The 24,979-nt window shown below is 32.7% G+C and overlaps 1 protein-coding gene across 1 annotated transcript in view; it reads right to left on the bottom strand.

The window, feature by feature from the left end:
* Positions 1–1,606: 1,606 nt before the first annotated feature.
* Positions 1,607–24,979, bottom strand: part of LOC123669025 (cold shock domain-containing protein E1) — a 65,006-nt gene continuing 41,633 nt past the window's right edge. Inside the window, 7 exon segments of the mRNA XM_045602695.1 lie at positions 1,607–2,424; positions 3,576–3,720; positions 6,405–6,580; positions 9,536–9,712; positions 16,231–16,448; positions 22,277–22,458; positions 23,571–23,693. Coding sequence (XP_045458651.1) covers positions 2,408–2,424; positions 3,576–3,720; positions 6,405–6,580; positions 9,536–9,712; positions 16,231–16,448; positions 22,277–22,458; positions 23,571–23,693 — 1,038 coding nt within the window. The 3' untranslated portion in view covers positions 1,607–2,407.

Below are 24,979 nucleotides of genomic sequence, written 5' to 3'. Positions count from 1 at the left end.
ATACGATTATATACTCAAATCCTTTACGTAATGGATAAACAAAAAAATATCAATATATCTATGTCTAAATTTCTAATTTTTAATTGTTTTTTTTTTATGTAAAATTTTACTGGATTTTAATTTATTAGTTACTAATAAAAAGGCTAGAGGTGGAAAAGTTGCAAAATACAGTCAAATCAATAACAGTATGGCATTTGAGTGTCCTTAGTTTATTTTTAGAATGTTTAAAACTTGGTCTTTTAAGTATAACACAATCATTGAACCATTTCAATTAGGATTACTTAGTCTATTCATATATTGATGTACTTTTATTTGTATATATTTCGCCTACTACCAAAATGGTTCATTGCGTTAACTTTGGACTAACGAATTTTTCGATCGAATTTCATTGAAATTGTTGGAATAAAAATTACTATAAGAGAATGAGTTATAAAGGTTATTTATTTATATATAATTATATTTATATTAAGGTTTTTTTAATTATTAAATTTATTCAGAAAACAAGTGCGATTTTATCGACTTATACTATAGTATATAATTTCAACTTTTGACTTCAGTTTGTCTTGATCACTTTTTGATTGCTACTTTTTTTATGTTAAACATATAACAATTGAAAGCCTAGAACTGCAGATACCACGTAAAGCCACGTCGGTGAGTTCATTGAAACAAAACAATTTTTTTATCATTTAAAATTGCAACTACAAAGTAAATTATTAAGAACCAGTATAATAATTTAATTTTTATATCTTAAGTAATTGTTTAATTAATAAACTTTATTAATTTGTTCAATAAGAAAATAAAAATAAAATCCTTCGAAAACTTTGATCAGATTAAAAAATTATGTAAATTATGTATTAAGAATCAATTAATAGTTTACAAGGGACTTGTATGCAATGCAAATTTAAAATTATTATTCGTTTTGTTAAACACAAAATCAGGTTAAAATTTACTCAGTGGTTTCTTCCGGTAAATATTCACATACGTTCTGGTCACTGGGTTTCGTATAGATCTTTTTTTACTTGGCGATAATATACAGAACACAAGCGAGATGCGTTGAATTAAACAACATATACTCCCATTCCTAAGCTTTACATGTAAAAACACTCAAATACAGTACTAACGAAAATACAGATGAACAAATGAACTTAAAAATTAGAAAAATCGAAGCTTCGATTTGAGAGTTTCTTTATAAATAAGCTTAAATATGGCGTGTATGTCGAAATTTAACGGTTCGTATGCAAAACGAATCTTTTTATAAATATCAGAACCGATCCATACTAATATGCGGCTGGTCTATTTGTGACATCGCTTACTGGAAATTAGATTTTGGCATACATATTGTGAAAATTCTATTAGTAAACAAAGTCAAAGGTTATACAGACCGTCGGTAGTCAACCCTTGTATATATTTATATTTGTTTCTTTATATTGTATAATTAAGCAATTTAGGATTTGCGATTACATCAAGTAAAATTTACTTTTGGCAGATTTATATAAACGTAAAAGCCGAGTGATAAAAAAATCTCATTTTTTTAATATATGTATGTACAAAATTAGTATTTCGTATAAATCTTCTAGAACTTTTTAAATGTTCAAAAAAATAAGCGTCAATTTAAATGATTTTATTGACACGTTAGAAAGTAAATTTCTATAATTTATTAGAAAACAAGAAAATATAACATATGTTTCGACGTAAGTTGTGGGAGACCATGCTAGTTTTAATAAGCAATTTATCTACCAAATATAATACTAATAATGACTCCACATGATATGCGTCGCAGAATCGACTAAGAACTATCCTCGGAACAGTAACGGAATTTTGAACAACGTGTATATGCGAAAAAGAACCTCATATTAAAATTATATAATAAAAAGCAAATCAACATTTCTCTTTAGTTTGATATGTTCCTCGCTCGTTTACAAACTATAATCGGTGATGTATCGATCGATTAATGAACAGCTGAATTTTATTTTATATAATTTTTAAATTTTTATTTAATCATTTTTTTTTTTTCACCTAAATTATATTAGTAAAAATAACGAAAATTCCCTAAATGCTGCTAAAGAAAGGATCAGTCTCTCGTGAATACAAATGACGTTCAGGTAAACTATACAACGTAAAGGCACTCCCTGTTCAAGCTCTATAGCGCATTGTATAAAAACAATATTATCAAAACGGAATTAATTTCAACAAACAAACACATTTCCAGCTAATATTTAATAAAAAAGACTAAAAAAGACGTTACACGTAATTGGACATGAGTTAAAGACACAGTGTGTGTAGTGGAGGGTGCCGTGGTTGATATAGTTTACCATTCCTTTGATAATTTGAAAATCAAACCTAGGATGTTTACCTACGTAGCTGTAGTAAAGTAACTGTTCAGGCCTCGCCGTTCGATATCCAAGACTCACTCGGCCAATTGTTCTGAAATTCATAAATGTATATCGTTATACATGTATTAAACCTGTACAATTTGTACATGTTTGTTAAATGCTTAGACGTTATTTTTGTTTGTGTTTTTGTGTGTTATTTTGAAAAGTTTGGAGGATAATTGATTGGTTTGATTTATTATACTAGTCTATACAAAAAGCATCGATCTCAGTAACTCTTAGTTCGAATCGAAAAATACTTTATGTGTATATAGACTATAAAATATTACATAATAAATGAAGAGGGGGTGAAAAGTCTGTGAAGTTATGAAGAGTCTGTTCTCGTCAAATGTTAATATGGAAATAATTATATAACGATAATGGAAAAATAAGCTGCGTGGCTACGGCAATAAAGAATATAGCCACACCCTGTTTTCCCGTGAGTGTCGTATGAGGCGACTAAGAGATAACACAGTTTTACTACCACCTTGGAACTTATAAAGCCGACCGATGGCGGGATAACCATCCAACTGCTGGCTTTGAAATACACAGGCCGAAGACGGGCAGCAGCGTCTTCGGTGCGACAAAGCCAGCCCTGCGGTCACCAACCCGCCTGCCCAGCGTCGTGACTATGGGCAACACACATGAGTTCACGCCATTTTTTGGCGGTAAACTTGCGGACTGCGATAGGTTAAAGTGAATGGAAAAATATTAATCTCTCGGTGCGTAGTCGGTGATAGCATACAAAGGGATAGAAATTTTTTTTTCAAACCCGCAGATTGAGGAATTTCCTTCATATACTCTCAACGGCAAATTTCGCTCAGTATGCCGAGACCACCAAGATTAAGCATAAATAAGCATAGAATAGCATTATAATCTGAAGCGCTCGAGCTACATATAAAAATTTATTACTGGACAAAACTCGCCAACATGTCGAATATGACAATACTGAAAAGTAGAACAGTACTAGATCCTACGGCATTATTAACGTTTTCCACGACAAAAACTTACTTTATAAAATGTTATAATATTCCGACGCAGGCATTACTAGAGAGTAAATATACGTGTCCTGGAGCGGAGACCACGTGTCGGTAAACGCAGCTTGGTACGACGTCCGGCTCGAAGGACCGACGATAAAGTTGCCGGTGTAGGTTGGCCTACGTCCAGCAGTGGACTGACTGACTGAGTTATATAATGAGTGCTCACCGGCCAGCGGTCTCCTCGGCCGGAACCCGCGGCTGCCGTCCGGTCCGCGCGGCGGCCTCGCGAGTACGACGCGCGGACCCGCCGCCTCCTCCAAGGACACCGTGCGTAGACGCGCCAACAGCCGCTCCGGACGCTCACGGAGAGACTTTGTCGCCGGCTTGCTTCTGTTTAATACACATACAGGTATGGCATTATTTGTACTATTTGTGTGAGAGTACAAATAAACTTGCGTTTTTCTGAAATTAAACGAACATTACTTTCCAATCGCGTGTGATCATCGGAAAATTCGACCGTCATTAATTTGGATTCAGTCAAAGATTAACTATAATAATTAACAAAAGAGTACATATGCGAGTGTGTGTCAAATACATGGTAGTGTGTGTTTTTTTTATTACTATTGATTTCATGTATTTTATATTCATAATTAATAAAAAAAAAACGTATTCTGCACTCCTTCTCTATATCTATAATAGTGATGTAACGGATATCCATATCCGTATCCGCGGATATCCGCGGGAAAAATGAGGTCCGTATCCGTATCCGTATCCATCACTTTCCTCGCAGATCTTATACGGATCTTTTATTAATTTTCAAATTCAATTGACAGGATAAAATGCTGTATAACAACTGAGATTATGTAATTAAGTAAAATAATTAAATAATTATTGGTAATATAATTAAATAATTATTTGGCACCTTTGATTGCAAACATATATTCTAGTAAGTTACCATACTAGTAGTATGTAACTCAAAGACACTAAATCAACTATCTTATTAGATCACTATTAACATAGAACTATGTCATTACTTTTATAAATATAAGAAAATGAAAAACAAATAACTTTTTTATTTAATTAACTTTTTAGGATTTTATCGCGATTTATTAAATTTTTTTCCTGGACCTAGTTGCTAAAAAAACGTAATAGGCGCGCAATGTAAGTCGAATCCTTCCCTGCCTAGGGTTGCCAGATGGTCGGGATTTGGCGAGATTCTCTCAAAATTTTGTATACTCTCCCGACTACCGAAAAGAAAAAAAAACTCCCGAAAAACAATTTCAGTTTAGAAAACAATAATTTTAAGTTCCTAATTTTCGTCAAAGGAAGAGTCGCGAAAATGAAACATCCTGCTCAAAATCTGGAGCAGCCCGACTGGGGAAATACCCCGACCTTACTTTTTTACTTAGCTTGATCACAGCTAAATAGTACTGATTTCAAGCAGTGTTGTATTTCTGTGGTGAGTAAGGTGTCCTGGGAGGGATTGGGAGTAAGGTCGGGAACGCGCTTGCAATGCTTTTGGTGTTGTAAGCGTATATAAGTTACAGTAATCGCTTACTATCAGGTGAGCCTTACGCTTGTTTGCTGACCTAGTTGTATAAAAAAAGATGCTGTAATGAGAAAGCTACTAGCCAGCTAGCAATCATCAATTCAGACATCAATAATGATGAATTTTATAATTATTACCTATTGTTCTTTAAAAGAAACGTTTCATTTAAATCACCCCCCAGAAGGAAAAATGAATATGTCCAATGACAAAATATAGGTCTATTTTATCAGTAGATGCAATGAGGTTATATACTTAGTACTGACTATTTAAATAAGAAATGCTTATTGTGGAAGAGTGTTTAGTTTACTGAACAGTCTATTTATTTAATAAAAACAGAGGTAATCATTTCACTCAGCTTTGAGGTAAATTGTTTGAATTACAAATTAAATAGTGAAAGAGCACTGAAATGGTAAAGTCTGTGAAGAGTAATACAAAATACACGTGAAAGCTATAAAATTAATTACTTTATTCGATTTCGGCAATTATTGATAATATGACAATATAAGTAATGAGAAAACCATTTTCTACTTTTTTTGTTAGTATTTACTTATATACACATTTCGATCGGCAGCGGACGATTAATAATAACGTTAAATTTTGTTGTTTTGTAAATGTATGTATCAAATTTAATTTTATTTTTGTTTCTCCCGACCAAAGTCCCAATATCCCAAAAATTGTTTTTTTTTTTCTTCCGATCGTTGCGGTGGGTGTGACGTCAACTATCGTTTCAATATCACTCATCGACACCGTTTGAGAGAGTAAATAAAGATCCGTATCCGTATCCGCGGATCTTGACACTCAATATCCGTTTCCGGATCCGTATCCGCGGATATACATTTTTGACGATCTGGCACGTCACTAATCGATACTAACATTATAAAGCTGAAGTTTGTTTGTTTGTTTGTTTGAACGCTCTAATCTCAGGAACTACTGGTACGATTTGAAAAATTCTTTCAGCGTTAGATAGCCCATTTATCCAAGATGGCTATAGGCTATTTATTTCCGAATTACAGCGTGTGAAACCGCGGGGTACAGCTATTAAACTATAAGTGTGCAAAATTTCATACTCCTCCGTCGGCTCATTTTTCGTAAAAAGCGGGTACAAAGTTTTTGCTTCGCGTATTAATATATAGATTATTCAACAACAGCTGTACATAACATGCTTGTTGTATGGAGCATTTACTCGTACATATTATTTGTATAATGCAACTTTTACACTTACACTACAACTTAAATGCAAGTTTTAACATTATACTTAATAAATTTAATATACAATCATTCCGCTTCAGCCTGAATATAATATCCCACTACTGGGCATAGGCCTCTTTCCCCATATAGGAAAGGGATCAGAGCTTAATCCACCACGCTGCTCCAATGCGGGTTGGCGGATATATTCCCTACTATGACTAACGATCCTTATCAGGTGTACATGATAACAACCGGGACCGACAATCATATTGTCAAAAAAAAAAAAAAAAACACTATAAAGTACAATTAAAAACCCACTTACCCGACTTTAACAACATTACAAGCGGACGACTTCCCGTTCCTAGGATTCGTCAGCATCACAAACTCGACCGAGTCGCCGGACTGCAAATCCGCAGGGTTGCCGCGTACCTCCGACATGTGGAAGAACAGGCGACGGTTCTCTTCGCCCTCTATCGACAGGAAACCGAACCCACCTGGAAGTTATTTATTCAGTTTGTTAGTACATTTTTATTTTCGTCTCAAATACTATACGTAGGCCTCGCCATTGTGTAACGAGCGAAAACAAACCGCCCTAAATCTTTATAAAAGAAATCGAACGACGTGGCTAAAGTAAACGATAAGACTAAACACGTCATTATTACTTGGGTGTTTTTTAGTAATTAAATCAGGATATCAACTTACAGACGAGTATACAAAAAAAAAAAAAATAGTGACACGAGTATACAAAAAAAAAAAAAAAAAAAAAAAATGCAAAGGCGGTCCTATTACTAATAGTGAGTGACCTGTGACAAACATTTGCTGATATTATTATTTAACTGTTACAAGGAATAGTAAATATGATACTGCGATTTATGACTAGCTTGTCGCCGCGGTTTAAAGCGACTCCGTTTTCTGCTTAGAGGGTAGTGGATTCGATTTCTAGTGTATATTTCTATATTTGTGTTTTTCATATGTACACTGATTACAACGAAAAATGCTCTATACCAAACAGCTGTTACCTAAAACACATACTTTAGGAAGCGACGACCGCAACCGTTTTTGTGTTGAAAATACTCGTATTATAACCTAGGTTAGAACTGGATAAATAATTATTTATTAAGCTAGATGATACATGCCATACAACCTAGGCTATCTATAATAAAACTATAATGCTAAATAGTTTGTTTATTTGAACGTGCCAATCTCAGAAACTAGTGGTTCGAATCAAAAAAAAGTTAGAAGCGAAAAAAAATATTTTTGTTAACCGACTTCTAAAAAAGGAGGAGGTTCTCAATTCGACTGCATTTTTTTTTATTTATGTTACATCAGAACTTTTAACCGTGTGGACCGATTTCGACATTTTTTTTTTAATCGAAAGGTGGTGTGTGTCCATTGGTCCCATTTAAATTTATTAGAGATCTAACAACTACTTTTTGAGTAATCTTTGATAACGCGTAGTTACTTGACTATTTTTTCGTCGATCTATGTTGTATTACTCGTCGATGTAATAGAAGTCGGTTTTTTTTCGTTTGCGAGCAAACACAATTATGTTGGATAATCCATTTACCTATCCATTGTCCATTTACCTATGAAGACGGCAATATAATATTTATATAGCCTTTCTCGGTATATATATCGCAGGGCACATCGTGTATAACATAAAGCAATGCTGTTTAATTTTTTTTTTTGCTGGCTCTTAATGAAAGGCCCTCGTTAATGTTTCTTTTTAACCGACTTCCAAAAAAGAAGGAGGTTCTCAATTCGACTGTATTTTTTTTTTATGTATGTTACATCAGAACTTTTGACCGGGTAGACCGATTTCGACAAATTTTGTTTTAATCGAAAGGTGGTGTGTGCCAATTGGTCCCATTTAAATTTATTTGAGATCTAACAACTACTTTTCGAGTTATATCTAATAATGCGTTTTTACTTGACGCTTTTTTCGTCGACCTACGTTGTATTATACCGCATAACTTTCTACTGGATATACCGATTTGGATAATTCTTTTTTTGTTAGAAAGGGGATATCCCTAGTTTAGTACCATGATAAGGAAACCAGGATCTGATGATGGGATCCCAGAGAAATCGAAGGAAACTCTCGAAAATCAGCAATAACTTTTTACTGGGTGTACCGATTTTGATATTTTTTTATTTAATGAAAAGCTGATGTTCATCATGTGATCACATATAAATTTTATCGAGATCTGATAACTACTTTTTGAGTAATCTTTGATAACGCGTAGTTGCTTGACTATTTTTTCGTCGATCTACGTTGTCGATGTAATTGAAGTCGGTTTTTTTTTTTCGTTTGCGAGCAAACACAATTATAATAACTCAACTATTTGTTGTGTTCTTATTATATAGTATTCTCCTGTAACTTTTAGCACATAGTCAACTTGAATAGTTATATATTAAATTCTAGTTCTCAAGTACCATTTTAACTGTTGGAGATTCAACACCAAAGCAAGGAGAAGCAACACCGTGTAGCACTTACCGTACCACCGTATGTAAGCTATTATTTATATATAAAATTCTCGTGTCACAATGATAGTTAAAATACTCCTCCGAAATGGCTGGGCGACTTTTATTAAATTTTGTGTGCATATTGGGTAGGTCTGAGAGTCGGCCAACATATAGTTTTTATACCCCTAAGTAAGGGAGGGGATTAAGGGGGGTTTATATATTTATTATAACATGTATGGCTAAACAACGTTTCCGGGGTTAGCTAGTATATATATATATATATATATATATTAACAGTTTTCATATAAAATGACGTATAAAACAGGTAGTTTAATTTTATTAGGGGTTATTAACATATATGGCAAAACAACGTTTGCGGGGTCAGCTAGTCAGCTAGTTTATTTATAAAGATACGAAAAATAAAGAATATAAATAGCAAATATCAATATAAAGATGCCACATATACTCATTCGCCGAAACGGACATGAGTATCGACGACATTATGAGTAGGTATACATTCAATTTAATATTAAGGTAGATCATTTCACTGTCACATATTTAACTTTGTACTAATGTACACACTTTAGGGGTTACAATACTTTTTATTAATATTATCATAATCATCATCATCATCATCATTTCAGCCTATCACAGTCCACTGCTGGACATAGGCCTCCACAAGTTCACGCCAAAAATAACGTGAACTCATGTGTTTTGCCCATAGTCACCATGCTGGGCAGGCGGGTTGGTGACCGCAGGGCTGGCTTTGTCGAATTGAACACGTTGCTGCCCGTCTTCGGCCTGTGTATTTCAAAGTCAGCAGTTGGATGGTTATGCCGCCATTGGTCGGCTTTTTAAGTTCCAAGGTGGTAATGGAACTGTGTTATCCCTTAGTCGTCTCTTACGACGAGAGGGGGTGGCTATATTCTTCAATGCCGTAGCCACACAACATATTAGTATTATAGTTTAGTTAAATATAATTTTACCTTTTATAGCGTCAACAGTAGCACGTCTCTTCTTCCTCACCGGTACAATGTTAGTGGCCCTTCCTTCGACGTCTGCTTGAAAGGTCACCGGGTCGCCAACTTGTAGTATTTCACGTTTGCACGATAGACCCATTATACCGAACTCGTATGACGTTCCGCCTTCTGTTTGAATTAGACCTGTGGAACAAATATGTATTTTCATAAAATATTGTATGTTCAAAGATATGAGATACTCTTTATTTATTTATATTTTATATAACCACACACTTCGTACATTTATGAAATATTAGTATAATTAACTTAATAATAATAATATACATTTACATAAAATAAAATTCTCGTGTCACAGTGTTATGGGGAAAACTCTTCCGAAACGGCTTGACCGATTCTTATGAAGATTTTTATGCATATTTGGTAGTTCTGAGAACCGGTTGTAAACTTTTTTTTAAACTCCTAAGTTCTAATTTTTTTTTTCATTTTTTGGTATTTTTTTTAATTTTTATTTTATAATGATTTGGCATTGAAAAATACACACAACCTTACACCACCCTTCACTTTCATCCTTTTACCATCAACCCCCTTTTTAGTAGGGTCAGATTGTACATATATATACAAGCATATCCACACGATACCCGTAGTATACGGCGGATTCGACAAGAACTATCTAGAAAACATCTCACCGCGCCGGGAATTAACAGCATAGTCTTGTAGGCGTCTCACATAATATAAGTTATCAAATAATTTATTAAATAGCTAAAGAATAGCTTATACCTAAATTATGAAGTTATTTTTTTTTTTAATTTCATGTATTTTTCTATTTAAATTGCATAATTATACGTAGGTTGGTGAAAAATGTGAGAACTCTAGTGTTCAGTGACTTATTTGCTGCGTATTAAAATCAGTGTTATAAATACCGACAGTTTCAATTTTGTAATAGTGTATCTAGGTACTGCCTCTAATCGCACGTGTAATTTTTACCATTAGGGTATGTTGAAATAAATCTCTACTAGGGGTAAGCACCAATATTGTTTGAATGGCATGTATCTTAAAGTCTTATAAACAAAATGTAAAAATTAAGATTTAAATCAATGTAATTATATAACAATAGATCACTGCACTTCGAGCTAAGACTGGATTGACTGAGACTTCTAAATTTCTAAGACATCATCCGGAACTAGTACGCCATATTAATTTATTTAATACATTTTTATAAAAACGATTTTAAAATACGACGAGTTTTTACTAAGAAATTTTGTAAATAATAAAGTATTCTGCTAAGCGATTCATGCAATCTTATACTATTAAACGAGCAATTCTTGTATATATATATATAATCTGAATCTCGGAAACGGCTCCAACGATTTCCATAAAATTTAGTATATAGGAGGTTTCGGGGGAGATAAATCCATCTAACTAGGATTCATTTTTAGAAAATGACGTTTTATCCCTGTTTTTAGGGAGTGAAAAAATAGCTACAATATCGTTAGAATACGAAGGTAAATTTCGCAACTGTCATTAAAGTTGTAATAGCTCGGTGGGAAATCGGCCGGTCGGGATCAACCGAGGAGATCATGGTTCAAATCCCAATGTCTCTGATCAATTATTTTTTTCCTTTTTTTTAATTGCACTCGTTATTTAAAAAAAAATATTATTCATATTTTATAAATATGTAATTCGAATTTAAATATGAATTCCAAAAAACACGATTTACTAAAAATACCGAGCTAGGCTCGGTCACCCAGGTACTATCACCTAAATCTCGATAACGGCAAGTCGATTCCTTAATTTGAATTAATATGAGGTCACAATTTTTATAGCTTATTTATTTTATAGCTTACATTAATCTTATACATTGAAGATTAGTCTAATTTAGTATGTAAAATGTTTAGTGATGTAATGAAGTTACTGTGTATCTGTCAACAAAACAAATCGCAATGTATCTGTATACTGCTGGATATTCTTTGTATTTTACCTATATTATTGTTGATAATTTCTCGTGTAAGTGACTGTATGTTTATAATGAGAAATAAATATTCCTTAAACCTAATCTTACTTTTAATGAATATTTTAATCAAAAGATATTTTTTTATTAAATAGTTTATTAACAAATTTAATAAAATATAGGATTAAGATTCACCCATTGTATACGTGTATGTCTGTATAATTAAAGTTTTGAAATATATATATTGAACACTATTGGCAATTTTTAGTAATAAACTAACAAAAAAAGAAAAACTGACTAAACTAACGAGAAATACTGTGAAATTAATTTCATAAAAGTGTTTCACAAACCGTAGGAGTACCGAGTATGATAAACGAATTTCGTTGAAGCGGACGCAAACTCAATAACGCTTGTTAAAAGTATCGACAAGCTACGTTTGAAACGAGCACTTTTAATTTACCGAATGTCGTTTGAAATACGACGCTGTTATTTGTTTGCGACAATTTTTTTTTTTTTTTTTGATATGATGGTTTTCTAGATATAAGAAATTTATAAATGCTAATTGATATAAAATAGTAATTATTTATTAATAAAAAGAATGTAATATCAATATTATAAATATCACGTGAGCTTTATTTACTGTAAAAGTATTTTTGTCTTTGTAGGATTCTATTATGATAAGTAAAAACGATATTGCAAACCGAGTCCAAAGTGTATATAAAATTCAAAATATCATCGATGTTCTATGTATTTTTCGCAGAAATGACACGGCCCTTTCGAGGTTTAAATCTAGATAGAATCAATACATTTTCATTCACTGTCAGGTTTCTTTGAATATTCACAAAAATTATATATCTTAAAACGCTAAGGTTAAGAGATATTTGCCTCCCTTTTTAGAAAAAACCTCACCATTACTACACATAAATTATATATCATTTTATAGATAATTGCTTGCTTTGCCGGCATCAATAACTAAAAAAATTACTATTGCTTTTGTATGTAATTATTAAAATCATATATACATGTCAACATGATTGACGGTCGGTAAATTTTTTATTTAATTTCAAATCAACTCACGTATAAATAAATACTTTTTTTTGTAATTTTGTAGTGATAATTATTGTACTTTATTTATTGCGAATTATACGCAAGGGCCAAATATATCGTCTTGAAAAAAGGTCAGGTTAAGAGTAGCCTAAACCGAAGAGCATGTATGAAGGGAATAATGAAAGTGGACGAAGCGAAACATGTAAGGATCGTAGCAAGTGGATAAGAGGCGTGATTATATGTATGTATGTCTATACAGCTAGTTCTTGTAATTATTTCAGTAAAACTGTGTGGTTCAATAATTAAATAGATATTGATATTACACTTCGACAGTCAACAAACAATTTTGTTTTAAGTTACAGAATATTTTTTTCAATTTTATGTAGAAAATTGAAGTAACACTATTACGTTTGTACATACTATTTACGAGCTCAGTTGTTTTTCATCTTCTATAATATAAAAAGGAGTCGCTGAATGTGTTGCTAAGCGCAAAACTCGAGAACGGTTGGACCGATTTCGCTAATTATTTTTTTAAAATATTCCTTGAAGTACGAGGATGGTTCTTACGGAGAGAAAAATTCTAAAAAAAAAATATTTAAATTTCCTGAAAAAGTCTAAAAACAACACTTTTCTATACTCCCATACAAAAGATTTGTGATAATACTTAAAAGTCAATTTGAACTTTAATACCATACGATAAAGTTTGTGTTAGGCGATACGAAGTTCGCCGGGTCAGCTAGTTATAAATATAGATGTCCCACTACGATGTAATTTATTACAATATCATATTAGAAAAAAAAATGGCACCAGACGGTATAAATAATATTCAATGGTTTTAGATAGTGCAAAAGAACTTGAGGTTTATAGTTGTGTAATGAACAACTATTTCGTGTCGTAAGAGGCGACTAAAGGATAACACAGTTCCAATACCACCTTGGAACTAATAAAGCCGACCGATGGCGGGATAACCATCCAACTGCTGACTTTGAAATACACAGGCCGAAGACGGGCAGCGGCGTCTTCGGTCACCAACCCGCCTGCCCAGCGTGGTGACTATAGGCAACACACGTGAGCTGACGCCATTTTTGGCACGAACTTGGGAAGGCCTATGTCCAGCAGTGGGCTGCAATAGGCTGAAGTGAGATATTTTACATAAAATTCCGAAGTTCTTGTCGCCGGCATGGAGTAAAATGTTCTATCATTTGTTACTATAGAAAACCATAATTTAAATCAAGCAGTCTAATAATCGATTTCCGTAAGAATTTGTTACACTTTTTTTTATATAAGTAGTATACATCGACGGGCTTTTCAACCCATGTCCTTTTTTATCTCTAAAACATGCAATTTTTTTGTAAATCAAGGTAGGCATTACTCAGTAACATCGCTGTTTAAGTTAGACTAACTTAATGTCTCCAACAGAGACGCGAGTCCACCGACCGGTTCTTATTCTAACATATGATACATTTCTTTTTTTGTAGATTGCGATTCAAAGGCGTCTCGTAACACCCAAGTGGTTGAGAGCGCAGTATTCAAGTAACTTGGCCGAAAGGCGTCGTAATGTGCACGTGTGTTTATTCAAAAACCGCTGAGTTACCATCGGGAGACGGTGACTATTACAATTTGCTCCATCTTCAGGGTGAGGGTAATTCGAAAAAAAAAAAAAGACAGAATAAAAATAAAAACTTCAACATAGAAGAGTTGCCACCTCAATGTTTAACGATCAAAAATAGCAATTAATTAATAAAGAAAATGTTCATCCATCAAAAATAAGTAACGGAGTCTTTGTAAATTTACTTGGGAAAAAAGAACAATATACATAGACTTATTAAAGGTTCATATTACCATCCATAGTACATAGATATAGATAGATAGTAGATACATTGTAGTTTGAGAACGCGTTGGCGTAGCGGTCGTAGCACTGGTTGTTGCGCTGGCGGTCGCGGGTTCGATTCCCGCTCACGACAGACATTTGTATTGGCCATATAGATGTTTGTCGTGGTCTGGACGTCGTGCTTGAGTATTGTGTGTGTTTCCGGACCTCCGACACAGGAGAAAATCTTACTGGGGGCCGAGGTGTGTGAATCGCTTATTATGATTAATAAAAATAGTGTTCTGTCTTACGGTCATATTGAGAGTTTATCTTATTTTGCAGAAAAGGGCTATTTGCGGCATTTACGATCTTACGAACTCGAGTCTCCCTTCGAGATGTTTTTCATGAGGTAGATATAATTATTAACAATTGCGTCATAATATAGGTATTTATAACAATACTAGCTGACCCCGCAAGCGTTGTTTTGCCATATATGTTATTAACCCCCTTAATCTCTCCCCCCCCCCCTTATAGCCTAGGGGTATGAAAAACATATGTTGGCCGATTTTCAAACCTACCCGATATGCCCACAAAAAATTGTGACACGAGAACTTTATATATATACTAGTTGACCTGGCGAACTTCGTATCACCTTATTTTTTTCTGAAATATAATAATAACATAATATATCAAAATAAAATATAGCCTATCTTTTAAGTTGGATCAAACTGCACACGGTGTGCAAATTTGACTAAAATCGGTTAAGTAGTTTAGGAGTCCATTGAGGACAAACATTGTGACACGAGATTTATATATATTAAGATATATATATATAAGATTATGTATATTCATAAGAATATTGATTGTTATGATATAAATAACAATTGTAACTCCCAACTTTCCGACTGCGAAAAGTAAGTCTCCTTTCTGGGTTACGGTATTAATTCGCATGTATAATAAAATCCCTCAAACGATTTTGCAATCGTCTCAACATAGATTTAAAGTGTTTATTAAAAAGAAATTATGATAAAGCTTATTATTTAGAGCAGGATTACATAGATTACGAAGAAAAATATGTGGACTTAGTGACGCTGTATTTCATGCAAGATATTACTAATTTTGTAGTAAAATACAGTTTATGTATTATTTTAAGAGTTACTGCGAAATTTCTTGCCAATTCTTCTCTGCAGAATTCATTATTTCGAATCGGTGATAGCTTCACTTATTAATATAGTTAAATGACGATTCGAAAACGTTTTTGAAGCCTATTTGAATAAAGTTATGTTGATTTCGATTTTATTTTATGTAAAGATTATGTTTTACAGAAGAAGCGTTGACTCGACGGAAAATAAATTTACAAGTATAGAGACTGGTGTTCTAATGTTTAGTACATGTTCTAGCTATACGAAACATTTTGGAAATAGTTCCTAACCCTCGCATAGTTACCAAAGGCAAAAGCGTGTTCTATTATTTTAATAAGCCTTGAAATATTTTCTAAATTAAGTATATCTGTTGTCATTATTTTATTGATAAGAAATATATTAATACCGTTGGATAATATCGGTGCACAATTACTTTGAACTGGCTTTTCTTAGTTTACTGTCTTGATATTTACCATTGGTAAATGCTTATTTTTATGCTAATTTAAGATGTTAGCATAAATGTCTATTCACATAATTAACACTTTAGAGATTAATATTAGTAGTTGTGATATAAAGACTATTGTGTTAATGACGTTACAACTATGTTACTTTGTTGTCCCCGAATTCCGGTTAATGTTTTGTGTATTTTGCAGAAAATATATTACCATGTTTGATAGTGTTAGCAGCGAAGTTTTAATTTATTACAGTATATTATTATTATTATTGTTATTATTATTACAACGAAAATAAGTACCTGAATACTTGGCTTGGTCCGGGTTCAGGGCCCTCAGCGTGCGGGTCACGGTGCCGCTGAGCGCCGGTTCCAAGGGCTTGGCAACGCTCACCGTGCCCTTCGGCAGTACCCTGACAAACTCCGCACTGGCGCAACCACCGCCCGAGCCGTTGATCCGACCGAGACTGTACTCCACCTCCGTACCCAACTCGAGTCCGTCCGGGTTGCCTTCCAAGTTACTGTAAATATATTATAAATAATAAATTAACATAATAATTAAAAAAAAATATGTTTATTTAATTTTATTTTTATTTTATTAATTGTAGAAAAGAAAAAAAAAAGCACTGGCTGCTGGCGCTGTGGGTTAAAGTGAGAGAGGAGCCTGCCTACCGCTGCCGTATGCGTGAGTGAAAGGGAAGCAACCAGGCTGGCACCGTAACGGGTTACGTAACGAAGCGGTTTACCCTCCCATAGGAAGTTATCACTTCAATAAACGGTTCACACCCAACGGCCCCAGGATTTTCTCCTGTGTGGTCCCGAAATACACACAATACACGATCACAAACGCCCAGACCACGACGGACATAGACATCTATATGGCTGATACGAATGTCTGAGCGGGGATCGAACCCGCGACCGCCAGCGCCAGCAGCCAGTGCTTTGACCGCTGCGCCAACGCGTCGCAATATTATAAATATATTTTTTATTCGGTATCTTTTTTTTTACAAACGTTTACATTTGGTTATCACGATGTTGTATAAAAATAACTTTTAAGTGGATAATGGACTTTATTTTCAGATTACTTATAAATAGAATTTTTATTTATTTCATTTCGACGTCGAACAAGCATTTACTTCTTATTCATTTCACGCCAACATAATATATATAATTGAAAATCAAAAACAATTACTTTTTTGGTAATGAAGTGACAATCATTAATTATTATAATGAAAAAACTTTTTTTAAATGCCCGACGTCTCGGATACTTTACAGCCACCATGGTCGCGGGAGGACACATTTCAGCGATAAAAACCGAAATAGTTGTTTCATTATAATGAGTGAAATTCGCGTGAAAATAAGAAAACAATATATGTATTATTTAAAAATTATAGTGATAAAATTCTTTTAAAACAATCAACAATATTCGCTGTGCTATAAATATATATTTATTTTATCAAACATAGCGTCAATTCAATATTAACGTCAATTATTTATATCAATCAATCAGAAATAAATCAAATGAGCTTATTTTAAACTCTCAATAAAACGCCACCGTCAAACGAAATAAAATATGACTACGTAGTCATATTCAACAATTCTCATTGTAAGTAAAAAATTATAGATTAAGTACGTTTCCATAATAAGATGATTATACACACGTACATCAAATTAGAACAAATAATTTTTGTTATTATTTAACCACACGGTTTGAAATAATAAAATATATTTTTTTTAATACTAAGATAGGTTTGCGTTTGAGCACTATTTCACCTGATGTTAAGTGAAGTTGCGATCTAGGATGGAGCACGCTTACCTAGAAGTAGCCAATTCACACGCGACTTAAAGATCCCTAGATTGTAGCTATCCGGAACTACAGACGCTGGTAGAGTTCCACTCTTTAGCCGTACGCATCAAGAATGTACTTGCGAATCGCATAAGTAATTATAGAGTATATAATTTTACATGAAATATAACTGAGCGTTGTGAAACATACGTTTTTTAATTACCCGGATTAAATTAAGTGCCGTAAATATTATTAGATACAAATAATTATCCCATAATGAAGTAACTGAAAATTTTATACTACATTAATTCTAGTAACTTTTTAGTTATTTTTTTTTTTAAATATTCTTTGTTATTTTTTTTTAAATAATTAAATATTTCAATTCCTATTTTAAACTCATTATTAATTTCCCAAAAAGAATTTCTCAGCACGTGTTGTATGTCCAAATTATGTCATAAGTATGTTTATAAGTATTATAAGTATGTGTATTATTTAACAGCAAATATAGATACAAAGATTATTATTTTACGTAATGGAAATAAATTATTCGATAATTTAAATTAATTATTTAACGATAATTAATTAATCAAAAACGAATATAATTTCAGTTTCTGAAATAAGAATGTACACTTTTTTTTGTTTTGATATTTATCAAATGTGTAGTATGTAGTAGTGTAAGGTATTAATCACCTTTTGGCGAAACATTTTCATTTCATTTCAGAAATGACGATTCTAAATTTCTTTTGCCGCCAACTAGAATGAAGTGATTTTTGATTTTGATTCTTGGACAAAAGGTTTAAAATGAAACAATTTGTCCTCGACATAGTTTCAAAGATAAAATACGGCCACGACGGGCCAATTATCATAATCAAATAGTCATTAACTACTAATTTAATCGAAGCTGTGACTTGATTTTTTCTTCATAACATTTTATTAACTGCCTTTAACTTAAACTATAATTAATCGTTAAAAACATAGTGTCATCGGAAACGATTGGAAATACTATATACTTAATGAAAATACGAAATAAATTTTAATTTGATAAAACGATATCCATTTCATTTTAAAATAACGTGTATACGAGTAACGGTATGAGTTGAAACAATATTCTGATTGAAACAAAAATAAACTACTTTAATTTCGTGAAACGTTGCTTTTCATATATATTTTGATTAAAACCTTCAATACACACACGCAAATGTAAAGTACCCGGCCATATAGCATTCACGTCGACCTTTGGAAGGAGACAAATGGCTAATTTTGGGCTTCATAGCGCATTACAGTCAAAGTTTATAGACATTACCTTATTTTCTAATTGACAATATATATACAACTACTATACTATATTTAGTAGTGCAGAGTTCCTAGAATATTTTGTACGGATTTTAAAATATAATCTTATTAGTGTCTGGTAATAAATACCACCAGTATGACTTTGTTTTTTTTTAGTAAAACTATAACAAATTATATTTAAGAAATAGTTTAAACATGAAAAAAAGTTTAATAAATAATTTGCGAGTAAAACAAAACATCCATATATATATATATATATATATATATATATATATATATAAATGAATGTTTGTCTTTATGTCCTTTATAGAATCGTAAGCTATGCATTTGATCATGTCATAATCTACAGCAAAGTATTGTGCACGAGCCCACAAATGTTTCTAATTTGGTACGACCAAAAAAATATAATAATAATAAAAAAGCATAGCAACGCGCGCAGGGTTGCAGCTAGTACAATTATAAAATCAATTCAGACAAAATTGATTCTGCCTGCCTTATTTGGTTTCGATTTATTAATTTATTGGGTGTTTTGTTAGTAAACTACAGCAATATATTAGTTTACAAAACTATCGTTTATTTACAGCTTTCATATATTATTTAAATTTCATTTAAAATTCCTACGCTTCTAATGAGTTTAAAAATAATTTTAGTTATTGGCAAATTGTCAATGCAAAATTACATATTTTTTTTCTTCAATAATACACGCTTTTCGCTCAATGTTATCTAACTGGATACGTTTTTGTTCGAAGTCAAGAAAAACAACGTAAACAGAAACGCCCAGACTAATATAAACATACGAAAAAAATCATACAAATACTTGTCATTTGCGAGGATCGAACCCGCAGCTGTTTGCGTATTGCTAATTATAAGCAGTATCTAACTTTTTTTCGATACGTTATTTGGTTTCACCATTTAACTTCACTTTATCCGTCAGATATTTTTATTTACAACATTTATAAACAAACGTTAAATGCTATTATTTGTGCTAAGAGGCCGCGTGTGTGTTACGCAAAGTGTTTTACGGAATCCTGCTGATATGTCTTGTCAGTAACTAATGCGCGAGATAAACTTAAAACAACCGGTTCAAATTGTACAAACAAACAGTCATATTGTACAACTAGCTGTGCCCGCGACATTGTCCGCGTGGTACTAAAAAAAATCTTGTTCAGCTCGCAGAGTTACAAAATAAAAATATTTCTTAAATAAAAGTAGCCTAAGTTACTCCTTATTACATCACCTATCTGTCAGTGAAAGTCCCGTCAAACACGATCCAGCCGTTTCAGAGATTAGCCGGAACAAACAGACAGACTGAGAGACAAAAATTGTAAAAAATGTTATTTTGGTATATGTATCGTTTATACGTCCATATGCATTTAATAAAAAGCGGTTATTTTAATATTACAAACAGACACTCCAATTCTATTTATTTGTATGAAGTATAGATATGGCTTTATTACAAACACCCGTGTGGAACGATTGAAATTCAAATATTTCTTAAAACTGTACATTTGTAACAATAAATATAACGCCACTGTCGAAGCCAATAAAAAAAAAATTCATTCAATCAAGAGCATTTTTCAATAAAATAACGAATAAATAAAAGTCCTGTGAACATCACCGGTGAGCGCATTTCACAGATTGAACGTGTCGAATAATAAAACTACAACAACAAAAAATCCCAACTGGATGTGTTACATTTTTTCACACACCAATATTTTAGTTTTGAATCACCTTCGCGAAATTGTTTACGGATCTACTATTTTAAAAATATTTCAATTTAATCAATTTTAATATTCAAATCAATTAATTGAAATCAGACTAAGTACAAATTCTTCAATAATATAATAAATATAATCTTATTAATTTTCTGTACTACATGAAACGCTTACTATAATATTACCTCAAAAATTAAATTATTACATACGCTTCAGCCTGTAATATCCCACTACTGGGCATAGGCCTCTTTCCCCATGTAGGAGAAGGATAAGAGCTTAATCCACCACGCTGCTCCAATGCGGGTTGGCGGATAAATGGCGGAAATGGCGGTAATGGCGGAAAAATTATTACATATAGATATTTAATTCACAAAGTATCATACAAGATATTAAATATAAAAAAAATAGTTCACACAAAATATGAATAAGAAACAAGCAAGCATTGGGATAATGATTTTGGGTGAAAATCGCATTCAAATTTACTTCGCAAAGCACACGAAACAAAATAAACAATAGCATTATAAACATTTAGTAAGGAGCTATTCGCTTTGCACTATAAAACGTCTGTTCTGTCAGAGTGTAAAATTTCACAAATGTAAAAGATAATAATCGCAACATATAATATTAATTCGCTTAGTGCTTATATTAACAATATTTTTTTTTAATTTATAATTTTGAAACAGTATAAAAATTAATTATTCGCAGAGCTATTAATGCTTTTAAGGTAAAGTAGTACTTTATAAATAGAGTTGTTTTTGAAATAATTAATATCGATAGCGTTAAAAAAAATTAGCGATCCATTTTGAAGAAACATAAAAGCCGCTTGGCAAATACAATACTTAAACATATGAAAAATAAAATGTTAATAAAAAGACAACACAAATACACAAAACACACAATTTAATTTAAGTATGTCCCTTTCAATGTTGTTTGATATATTTTCTTGTTATATAAAGAATCGATTTAAAATTATGATAAGTGGGAGAAATACCTACATATTGTAATAATGAGTATAATATATGCTTTAGACCACATGACTGAAGTAAAACTTTTTTAGTTGCCCCTACAGTTATATACGAAACGTGACTCTCTCTCCTTACTCCTCTTATAACTAACTCCCTCTAAACTTCCGTTTGCCTCGCTCGATCACATTTTTCGTAACTCTTTCGTCACGCATTCCCCAGCTTATTTATAAGTCAAGCGTGCGTAGAGAAGTATTATTTCAAATAAATAAAAGACTCGAGTGAATAAATCATGCACAAGTATAAAAACAAATCATATAGTGTGCTCGTTGGCAAGCGGTTACAGTAAACTATGCAACTCCAAGACACAGGAACATAACAGTAGTTGACTCAATTAATAGTGTTGATTTCTTGTGGCGAGTAAGGTGAGTCCTCCTTGTGGGGATAGGGGGGTAGGGTCGGCAACGCGCTTGAGATACTTCTGGTGTTACAGGCGTCTATAAACTACGGTAACCGCTTACCAATCATGTATGTGAACCGTACGAGTGTTTGCTGACATAGTCGTATATAAATAATAATAAGAAAACAATCACCTGAAATGAAAGAAAACCTCCTTCGTGTGATCGGCAGTTTCGATGAAGCCGAAGGCGTCCTTCAAAGCCGCTATGAAGCCCTGCATGATAGGACGCTGGTTGTTACCGTTTGTGTTGCTACCGTTCGTTAGGCTGTGCTGTATCTGTATCGACATAGCGATTAACTCCTTTGTTCTTTTAACCTGAAAAAAATAGAAAAAAATAAATTGTATTACCAGTTAGTTGGAGAGGTCGGTAGGTTATAGAATGTCACGTTACGACTGACAGGAATCGGTCTAATATGAAAATATATGGTGAAACTGTGAAAGATATTAATTAAAATCTCATTTATTAGCTGAAGTGAATTTCGAACTGGCCTCCTATTTTATACAGGAGTAATATAGGAGCTTAATTTACAACAACATGAACAACGGAAAAAAAACCTAAAAACGCCAACTTCACAAAACACCATTATTCACTCCGAGCGGGAATCGAACACACAAGCCTCGCCACACACTACGACATGTCGTCAGAAAGGAGTAAGCGAGCCAAGTATTAATTAGTAACCAATTAGCGTTAGAACTTTGATTTTATTCATAACAGAAAATTGATTATTTATTAGTTCTATTTTATTTTAAAAGTGAAGACGATGATCTAGTCTTCAATTAAAACTTTACCGGTTCAATTCAAGTGCTGAGTATAATTAACTTTTTCCAAAGGACACTCTGGAGTCTAATTATACACAGAACAACTTTCTTGAGTCTAATTATAGCGCAAAAATCACTAGTACAGAAACACAACCTTTTACTTTTGGACACAGCACTAAGAGCCATTGAAAATCAGGATCATATTTCGCAGTATCGAGTTTAAACTCGCATACTACTAATTATGGTTACCATATTGCAATACCTGATAGACTAACCATTTTAAAATTAAAATGAAATTATGCACTTAATAATAATAATAAATATTAATTAATAATTATCAATCAGTAATTCATATTTCAAATTTAAAGTAAAATAATAATCAACAAAAAACTTTTCTGTGCCATGTCTGTCATGTTCACTAAAACGGTTACACTCGCTTTACATATAAATAACAACGTCGATATACTGTAGTAAATAATTTAGTTACATTATACAAATAACTAGAACATATTACAGATAATAAACATGTAAGCTAGCGTTAATTCTTCGGGTACCAAGTTACGGAGCTAAGTTTCAAGAATTCAACGCGAACATCATCAAAGATTACTCAAGTTAAACACAAAAAGCTCATCAGAAGTTTAAAACTATTGAGCTCGCTAAACTATTACCTGATAAATGTCAAAGGTGACTTTGTCTCCGACGCGCGGAAGCATTTTCGATTCACATTTCTTCGCTGTATACGAAATTGATTTCTTCATATTATTGATCTGGCACGTTATGATACCAGTTTCCTGGAACAAACATAAATATTTAATTGTCCACATGATAGTGTCATGTCATGTCGTGACAATGTCATATCATGACAATGTCATATTATGACAAAATTCTACACGATACTGTCATGTATAACATTAAAACCAATCTTCTGTATATTGCAGTTTTTCAGATTAAAATAAAATTGATATACAAAAATGCAACGAAGCATTCGTAATTGGGTTCCTCACCGATACGAACATAGTCGCAGGTACTAATTATAACAGTAATAAAAAACAAAGTTTCAATTGGAATGGGTTGTAATTACATGTTATATTTTGTCGATAAAATATTGTAAGCCATCGATTTTGATACTGCTTTAAAAAAAAAGCGCAGCCTAAAATAATACATAATCGTTAATAAGATAACTGAACAATGAAATAGGTTTTCTTTCTAAGATATGAAACATTCGCGATTAGATCCAACTTCCGTTACGCACACATACAAACAAACCAAGAATAAAATTATAAATCAACCGTAAAATAACTTCCGCACTAAGTTCATTTCCAGTTGTTCTACTTTAGATAATAAATTCTTAACAAGGAACGACACAAACGATGCAAGATTTTGAAGGTTATCATGACTACGTTTAAAGTTTTCTGACTTAACGAGTTATTTGTAAATCTCATTTCGTGGGTTTAAAATATTACGAACTAGTTACCCGCACCGGCTTCGCACGGGTGCAATGTTGATACAAAATATAAAATAAAAATTCGCAATGTAACCGCAAAAAAATGTGTTTATTTACGACTAATATAACGACTACGACTTTTAATTTCGTAAAACTATCAGTGTTCCTCTACTGTATCTTGATGCATGTATTATACATATAAACCTTCCTCTGGAATCACTCTATTTACTGAAGAAAACCGCATCAAAATCCATTGCGTAGTTTTAAAGATCTAAACACACAAACAGCGGGAAGCGACTTTGTTTTATACTAAGTAATGATGTAGGTAATTTAGAGGTATTTATCTACGGCCAAGCCACATATTTTGACTGAGGTGTAGTTTGTGAAGTTAGGGCCTGTAGAGTTAGGGCGTGTAGAGTTAGAAGCTTGGCTCTACATGAGATCTGATAACTTTTTGACAGTGCGAGCCATATGATCTCGTCTTGGCAACATTTTACATGAAAATGTTTTTGGTGGGATTTGGTTTTATTATTAAAGAACCAACCTTTGAAAGGTAATATAATTTTTTTGTTAAAATAGGTAAGTTAATTGTTACTAAACAATTAAAGTGTAAGCACGTAAAAATAATATTTT

This window comes from Melitaea cinxia, chromosome Z (genome assembly GCF_905220565.1).
Source record: "Melitaea cinxia chromosome Z, ilMelCinx1.1, whole genome shotgun sequence".
Classification (NCBI taxonomy): domain Eukaryota; kingdom Metazoa; phylum Arthropoda; class Insecta; order Lepidoptera; family Nymphalidae; genus Melitaea; species Melitaea cinxia.
Note: the sequence above shows the minus strand (reverse complement) of the source record. Positions and strands in the feature narration are given on the sequence as shown.